Source organism: Gavialis gangeticus, unplaced genomic scaffold (genome assembly GCF_001723915.1).
Source record: "Gavialis gangeticus isolate Ggan-Ray unplaced genomic scaffold, GavGan_comp1, whole genome shotgun sequence".
Lineage (NCBI taxonomy): Eukaryota > Metazoa > Chordata > Crocodylia > Gavialidae > Gavialis > Gavialis gangeticus.
Genome location: NW_017729031.1, coordinates 46060976 through 46070176, shown reverse-complemented (window position 1 = coordinate 46070176; position 9201 = coordinate 46060976). Strand labels below are relative to the sequence as shown.

Genomic DNA, 9201 nt, shown 5'->3' with positions numbered 1-9201 from the left:
CCGCCCCGGCCCACCACCCCTTCCAGCTCCTGCCCTGCCCCTGCCCCCACCCCCTGCCTTGCCCCCCCTGCCTCCTAGACAAGCTGCCCGGGCTCTGACCTCACTCAGCCAGCCCAGCCCAGGCGGCAGAGGGCATCGCTCAGCCCAGCCACATGCCTCCTGCTGTTCCCAATTGTGGAGCCTCTGACAGACTGAGATCAACCGTCAGAGGCTCCAAGATCGACTGGTTGGTGACCACTGCCTTACAGTGAGCCTTAGTCCATGCAAGTCACTTCCAGGTCCCTCCTGGACTCCACTAGTTTCAATTCAGCCCTCAACCTCAATAGCCCCTCTTGGCATGTCCACGCCTCTGCAGTTCACCTGTAGCCTTAAGGGCTTATTGCATTTCTCTTCCCTTCCAGGGCACCTGTAGCCTTAAAGGCTCATTGTGTGGCTCCATCCACCTCTATACCACACCCCATACCTCACAATTCTTATTGTACAGTCATTCACCTTGTAGGGGTCTTGGCCTTATTGGACTCTGCCCCCTATATTCTCACTGGGCCTCTTAGCCCCAGCCCATAGTTCAAACCTGGTTTCTAGCTTCCAGCCTCCCTGCCTGCAGGTCTCTAACCCTATCAATCCATGGCAGTGTCCCTTTCTGGACCTTTGGCCCCTTCTTGGCCTGTCCCCACTCCTGGGCCAGTCGAGATCTCCAGGCTTCCTGGCTCTGGCAGTCCCCAGTTGCACTCTCTCTTTGACCTTTAACTCCTCCTGGGCCCTGGCGTCACTTTCAAGCCAGTTGAGACCTCTAGACTCCCTGGTCCAACTTGCCACCCTGGAGTTGGTCTCCAGAAGTGGCTCCTCCTAGACCTTTGGCCCTTCCTGGGACCTAGCCCCACTCCTAGCCCACTTGGGATTTCCTTAGCAGTCTTTGCTTATAGTCCCTCCTCTGGGCTCATGGACACTTGGGTTCCACCCTCAGCCCCTTCTGGGCTACCAGGTCTCTAAGAAAGTCCTGAGTCTAGCCTTGCAGGGTTTAAGGCTAAACCACCATTTTTGCCCTCTGGCAGACACCCTCTCTGGTTTTAACACAAAATAAAAGACACCTGCCTGCATAAACAAGCCTTCCACTCTGCCCCAGGTAACTTTCCCTTTTTCTCAGGCCTGCAGAGTTGCTTACTCAGTATGATTGTCAATTCAGGGGCCCTCCTCCTCTGCTGCCTTTTCATGGCTCTCAGGGCTGGACTTCCTGACTGGCACAAGCATGGGGCTTGTATGGCTCAAGCCCAGCCCTCTTTGGGTCAGGTGAGTCCCTAATCAGCCCCCTTCCTACCTGCAAGCTGACTCTCAGGCTGCTTGTCCTCTTAAAGGGAGGTGCACCAGCTGTCCTGTCACACTGTACATACATTTGGGGACCTTAGGTCAGGCAAAAAATGGCTGGCCTGATCTTAGTTCATCTAATCTGTGCCTGATCTAACCAAATGCGTGCATACATTCAGAGAGCAGCCTCAGGGCAAGAAAAGCCCAGCCACTAAACCCAACCCCAGGGCTGCTCTTTTCCTATCCCCCCATGACCCTGACCAGGCTATTTTTAGGCCTCCAACTCCCTCACCCCTGGATGGAAAATCCACCCTGGACCTATCAAGCCCTCTTCTGCATATACTTGCTGGCCGCTCCCCATCCTCCCCACCCTTTCCCCCACCCCAGCTTACTTCGATCACATTCCCAGCATGGCTCCAGGCACCAGTGCGTGTGTGCACAAGCGGAACCTGATCTACGATCACGTTGCTTAAAGTAAGCTGTGGGACTGTAGATTGGGTCCCAGGAACATCTACACATGCCCAAAGTATCTCCCCATCTTATACTCCTAAACTGCTCCTGAATGTGCCTTTAGCTACAGAATGATTCATTATTTGCCATGTTCTTGTGCTGTCAACTGTTAAATAGCTGCTGTTTTTGTCCATGAAGGTGAATCCCTAAATATGGTGTAAATGTCAATTTGTAAGTGTCTGGGGGTGCTGCATGGGGATGTAATGTTCCCTGTGAATGTGAGATATTGTTATTTCTCAGCACTGCAGGAAATATTTTAAAGGCTAGAACTTCCTTGTCTACAAACTGCAGGGTTCAGCATTAGTTTAGTGAAATCCAAGACATTGTCAACCCTTGTTTCCAAAGTCCATAAACATTTCATCCACTGGCGTTCAGCATTCTTCCAATCCATGACAGCCTCAGCCCTGCCCTTTGTTTCTCATCGAGTCAGGAGGTGGCAGGTTACAGGCTCATCATTCGGTTTGTGCAGCTGCCTGTCACAACAAAATCCGGATGTTAAGAAATTCAAAACAAGCTGATGGAAAGTAACAAAGTCGCTCCAAATGGCTCTCTAAATGTCATTTTAAGTGTTTAAAGTCAATATGTATTTTGGTTAATTAGCTGAAAACCATAATGGTTTTTTCTAGTCTCTCTTCAGACTTTCTGTTTAACCAGCCTACGTTGCAATGCTTGGCCTGCAGCTCTTCTATTTTTAGCTCTAATGGAACAGTCTTAAATTGCTTATTTTCTGTTTACTAAAGTCATCCAGTTTGTTACCATGGAAACTGTGGCAAGTGCCACAGCTTAACTGTTTTATTAAATGGATTGAAGGTACAGCTGCAAAACTTGAAAGGCCAGCATGTCAATTTTTATTCATAGCTCAGCCTGCTATAAATACCACATTATAGCAAATACTACATGAAATATTGCAGGATGATTCTGATCACTGTTGCAATGGATCTGGATCATCACTTTTTCTGAGGACAAAAAAAAAAAGATTTATTCCTGTGTAACCCAAATGAACATCTGAATTTATAAAATTACACCCCCTGTCAAGGTTCAGTGATTACTGTATTTGAATGAATAAAATTACAAATGACGTACATTAAATCAGTTAAAAAAGACAGCACCTCACAGCTCTGTTTGCATGAAGCTTTTAGCCCCATGTTACCTTTGCACATATATCTATCATATTATATTTGGAATCTGTTTATTCTAACAGCATAATACAAGGAACAAGAAAAAAGCTAACGACCTTATCAAATGAAACTTTTTAAATAGAATATTGCAATGATGACCAGCACAAACTAAATGGATAAAATCTTTAGATATTGAGTAAGCACCTAAATAAAAAAGGCCCTGAATTTTGTAGGCACTGAGAAAAGACACCTTCCATTAACTTAAATTACCGTTATGGGCACTCAACATCTCTGAAAATCTAGCAACTTCTAATTATGTTCCTCACTATGAATTCCGTGCTGAATGTAAGTACTCAGGTTTGAAAATCTTGACCATAAGATTGGTGGTGGGGGAAGGTTATGATGAAATGTAAAAAAGCCATTCAATATGATCAGGTTGAAAACAAAGCATGTTTTTTCCATGAGCATCATTTTTAATAAAATATTGAAACATCCTTAGACAAACCTCAAAAATAAAGAGAGCTAAAATAAGAACAGCTATATATTTGCACACATGAATATTTAATATGTGATTCACCATGTTGTAAATCATAAAGAACCTCTGACATTTAGAAGAAAGGTGTTTTTTTCTGCAGCAGCATTGTGGTTCATGTGGTAGACGGCAGTGACACTCAATGTGAATACCTCCACAACATGAAGCTGTACATTTATGTTTAAAGTCATTTCCAGGGAATAGAAATCAATGGAACAAAAGGGGCAACTTGAATGGAAGATCTTTTGCATTAAGTATGAATGCAATACATCATTAGAAGACAAATTTTGTTTTTGTTGAAAATGGTGTTCTTTAAATGAAACATGCTGCATGTGTTTATTAGCAAGCAATCATCAAAAGAAAAAAACAATCTGCATCATTTTTTACATGCGTAAAACTGTTAGTATAAAGACACAATGCAGGTTTCTCTGATTGAAATATTGGTCTTTCTTTTCTTTTCCCTTTCCCTAGGGACCACCTTCATTTGCAACACCCACATAATCCCAGTGAAAAATCAAGAGGGAGTAGCTATGATGTTTATTATTAACTTTGAATATGTAACAGATGAGGACAACACTGAGTCCCCAGAGAAATTCAACCCAATTTTGCCATCCAAGCTTGTAAACCGTAAGTGAGGGGGAAGTGGGGGACAGAATGAAGTCATGTGTTGCTATTAGCCATCTTATTTAAAATTAAAGTATAATTCATAAATATATCAATGAAGATCATTAGAAGTGGATCTTACTACACGGCAAATACATATCATTCTGTGTGGTAGAATTTAATTTTCATGTTTTCTAGCTTTATGCTTACAGGTTTTCACTATAAGTATGTCAACTTGTTGCTTAAATAGTAGATTTATGATTTTCACACATTGCAAAAAAGAAAAAAAATGTAAGTATAAAATGAAATTGAAAAATAAGTTCAACCCAAATCCCCAAAGTTAATCAAAAAAAATCCTACTTCTAGTACTCAATAAGAAGCCACAAAAATATGTGATGGCCTGAGGAAACTAAATAGAACAGTGTGCAAAAATATTTTCACATATTTTAGGTCAAATATTAAAGGTTTGATTTTGGGGGCAAATGCATTTGAGGACAACTCATACGCAGATTTCAGTGGCACATGAAAAACCCTGTAGTCTGTAAATACTTGAATCTTAAGTTTTATTGAAAATACTCCCAGGAAGGGAATTTTATAACTGAAGACAGAAGTCTTCCCTAGAATCAAATTCTGTATTTGCATGCAAGAATATTCATACCAAAACAACCTACCTTTACAACTTAGAAAAAGTCATAAATACAACATTGGAAAAGATGCACATTGGATAAATTTGGTTGCAGACTTTTTATGAACGCAATGTAGCAATTCCTCAAATAAATCACTCATGAATTATTTACTTGTCACTATTTCCAGCTATAAAGTCCATTAAACTTGAAATAGTTATACAAAGGAGACAATAGAAATCCATTGCTTGACTTATTTAAAACTAGATTTCAGGAAAGCTCAGATCAAGTGTATACTGTATGCCTTGGATAAGCATATAGACCTTTGACAACTAGCTCCAAGAATTTTGCCAATGCTGTTCCTTCCACTGGGTGTAGATGTGTGTCACTTTTAAAGAAAATTAATTGTGAAATAAAAAATGAGAATAGCATTTTGATAAAGTTAAATACTCCATTTCTATACTCACAGAATACAAGGTTTCTATTTTCCTTTCCCAGTGATTTCTCAGTTAATTTAATTTATATAAAATAATGTATATAATATATTAAATGTAAGATATTTAAAAGGGGGCAATAAACATTTTAATTTTTGTTTAAACATGTTTTGATTGAATTGATGCATACATATACATTTTTGTGTCTGGGAAATTTTGCCCTTCCTGGTTTTGTTCCACTCTGAAATAAAAGAATTTTCAAAATCATGAAACTCTTCCCAAAACAAATGAATTCATTTTCTGTATAGCTAGGCCATATCACTTTCCTGCCCCATTTTCTGCAGATCCTACCTAAGTTTTCTCATCCTCACTCCATGCAGTCAAGGCTCATGACCTAACTCTTTTATGAATTTCCACACATAATCAATTTTCTGCAAGTGTTCCCAGAGCAGAGCTTTGGTGGTCCATGCCCCTTGTGAGTCACAGTATGTTCTAGCAATAAGCATCATTATTTTCCACTGAGTCTGGTTGGTCCAACAACACTTGGGAAATGCCCTTTAACACTGTAATGTCTTTAACCTAGAATAAAGACTCTTGGAACTTCAGCCTTCTGTCTGCAAATAATCTCCTCAAAATCTGTCTGACTAGAGACAAAGAATGGACAGAAATTCACTGTAAGCATCCAGTGAATAATGCAACACATCAGAAGGCAAGGATAAATGGCCCTACAAAGTTTCCTCACTACTGTAACCCCGCTGCAGAGATTGTGAGGGGCAGAGCCATCGCATAGCAATGCAGCAGCTCTGAGCTCCTCCTGACTAGTGCTATCCTTGTTCCATCTCGCTAGGATATGCTTTCCATGCTGTCCCTCTATGCAGCATAGAAACTCATTCATTACAGTGCTTTATTCTTGGACAAATCCTTTCAAATTCAAGAGCTATTTCAGGCCATTTTTTGTGATGAACAGGGATGTGCAATGAAATAATATTTTCATTAAGAACGGAGGAAGAAAATTTGTAATTGAAAAGGTTACAAGTGTAATGAATGCACCACATTCTTGAGTCCATTACTTTTATATAACCCCACTAATGGCAATAAGGTTGTATAGGTATAATTGTGGACAACATACTGCCCATTTTTTAAAACTAGTAAAATATGTATAGTTACTGATAACAGCATGGTACCTGTTTTAAAACTATTTATATAATATTTGCACAATATATTAGAAGTAACGATTTACCTATGGAATATGCCTTTACATATCTGTCTTTGTAATGTAATCATTCCAAGTTCTATTTTTCCTTTGGTTTTGATCAACTTCATTTCAATAGAAGACTATGTGTTTTAAAATGTTACTACTAAAATCCAATCAAGAAAACAAGTTAGGCCTCCAAAACTATTTTGTTTCCATGTTCTACAGGTGTTTTGATCCAGTTTGTTTTACTGTCCATTTTCCAATACAATTTTAAAGATCTATAATAGTACTTTTGCTCTGTCCTCAATGTGGTTCTCAGTAAGGCTATGTGAAATGGCACCGTTCCGGTTCGACTTGAGTTTTGAGGTTTCGATGGAACAGTGTTTTGTTTCGAATTTCATTTTGATTTGAAACAGCTGTTCCATTTGCTTCATCAAAACAGAGAGGCCATTTTGAAGCTTTTTCAAGGTTTTGCCCATTAGCTATAATGGGGAAGCTCAAAACAGCCTCTCTCATCTGGCAGGCAGGTCGGGGCTGCGGGCCCCTGATGTACCTGCTAGATGAAGGAGGGAAGCCAGTGCTGCTGCCTGGGACTGGGGAAGGGAGTTCCCATCCCTTGGCTTAGATCAGGCTGTCTCAGTTCCCTTCCCCTGCACTGTGATCAGCTTTCTGCAGCCAGGTGGTGGGAGACAGGGAGAGCCAGGGCTACTGGCTGCTTTGAAACTCGAAAAGTTTTGAAACTTTCAAAACATTTTGACTAGCCTTGTTTTGTTTCGAGGCTGTTTCAAAGTCCTTCGTTTTGATTCGATTTCACTGTTTCAGGCTCAAAATGAGTCATAACAGTGTCGAATCAAAACAGCCCCCTCTTCATGTAACATGTATTATGCAATTACCTAGTTAACTGCACCATTAATTTAGACTGGCTATATATGCAAATGAGCTATGGTGCCTTAAAAAGGTCCAACCAGCTATGAAGTTACTGATGGAAAATGTGTAATAACGTCATAGCTGGTTTCTATCTAGCTTTAATTTGCACATCTAGCCTGTGCTCCCATGGCTGGGACACTAGAGCTGCTGTGATCTCAGGGGTGCCCAACACACTCCTATGACTGGGAGACTGCAACTGCTGCAATCTCCCAGCCATGGAGGCACCCCACAGCTGCCAGAGCTGAGAGTCCTGCAGCTGATGGGATGCTCAGCCTCACGTGTGAGGTGCAACTGAGGCTGACAGTCCTGTCTGCTGTAGGACTCTCAGCTCCAGCAGCCATGGGGTGCAACCAGGGCTAAGAGTCCTGTCAGCTGCAAGTCCTGCAGCTATGGGAGCTTGTTATTTGCTGATGCAGGGGGAGCCTGGCATGGTGATCCCAGGATCCCCCTGTACCAGGAATAAGGCATGACCTCATCAGGTGCTGGGTCCCACAATCACATCCACTGCAATGTACATGTGGCATGGCAGGAGGTGCAGTTGTGTGGATCACATGTTAGATCCCATTGCACCTTTACCTGCATGTGTAGAAAAACCCTTGAAGTTAGATTCAAACAGTTGTAAGAAAAGGAGCTTCCTGTCCTGGAAAACATGTCCTGCCATCAATGCACTTTACATATCAGTTTCAGCATGGGTACATTGAAGTGGTATCATTGTCAGTGTTCTGAAGTGAGAGAAGTGCTAAACAGGATAGCTTCCAAAAGGCAGTCAGTCAGTTTCAAAATGTCTCTCTCATTTTACAAAATAAGTGAATCCTTATATACATAGGGAGTCTTCTTGTGAGACAATGCTTAAATGGTTCACTAATAAAAACAAAGGGCCAAGAGGTGGAAAAGTGTAAGCTAGGTAAGGTACGTGGCTGTTCTAATTTATACCTAGATGCTTAGGGCGTGTGTAGACTAAATGGGAGGCCCTAAATTGAAGTGGTGGATTTTAAAAACAACCACTTCAATTTAGGGCTGATCAAACCCCCATGTCATGTACTAATCCCGCTGACCTACCTGCCTCTCCAGCAGGGAGGGGAGGGCGAGCTGTTAGCAAGTGGAGAAGTCCCTGGGCTGTAGGAGGGGCTGAAGCTTCCCTCCGTGGCAGTGGTCTTCCCCAGGCTGCACCCAGGGCTTCCCCAGGCTGCAGGCACCTGGATCAGGTGGTCCTGGGGGACACCACAGCCATGAAGGGAAGCACTGGGTCCCTGTGCAGCTCAGGCAGGCAGGCACGCTCTGGGGGTTGGGGAGATCAGGCTTACCGCTTTTCATGTGTAAAGCTGCTTTCCCAGGCTGCTGCCAGGCTGACTGCAGGGCTTCCTGCAGAGCCGTGCAGCTGTATGGAGCCCAGTACTTCACTCTGCAGCTGTAGGGGCAGCAAGCTAAAACTCCTCAAAGGAGTTTTAGTTTGCTGCGCCCAAAGTCATTTAAGGTGCATTATGCCACTGAATTAACTACAGCGGCTGGAATTAAAGCGCAATACGCTGCCAATGCATGCAAACACCAACACCAGTAAAGCAGTGCAGAAGCATTTAGCCTGCTTTAAAGTGTTGTGCACACGACTCTCACTCTATCTACACACAGCCATAGAGTCTCGGGGCACCTACACACATGCTGGATGCCTGCTCTGAAGTGTGCTAGTTTCAGAGCAGACTCAATTAAACAAGTCTGCTGGAGTGTGCTAGTTAGTATCTAGCAGCCTTGGCATCACTTGTATTCAGCATCCCAAAGCTTCAAAAGGGCAACAAGACCACTTTAACTAAAGCTTGTTAAATGAACTTTAGTTAAAGCAGCCCCACTGGCATTTTCAAGCATAGGACACTGAATATATGAGATGCTGTGAGCACTTTAATTAGGGCAACTCTGAAGAGCTGCTTTAATTAAAGTCTCTCCTCCGCCCTTCCCCCCCCCCCCC

At 42.5% G+C, this 9201-nt stretch overlaps 1 protein-coding gene across 1 annotated transcript in view; it reads left to right on the top strand.

Annotated features, from left to right (window-relative positions):
* The window catches only part of KCNH7 (potassium voltage-gated channel subfamily H member 7), a 483070-nt gene that overhangs the window by 311312 nt on the left and 162557 nt on the right, over positions 1–9201 (top strand). Inside the window, exon 3 of the mRNA XM_019522712.1 lies at positions 3934–4089. Coding sequence (XP_019378257.1) covers positions 3934–4089 — 156 coding nt within the window. The remainder of the gene's footprint in view (positions 1–3933; positions 4090–9201) is intronic.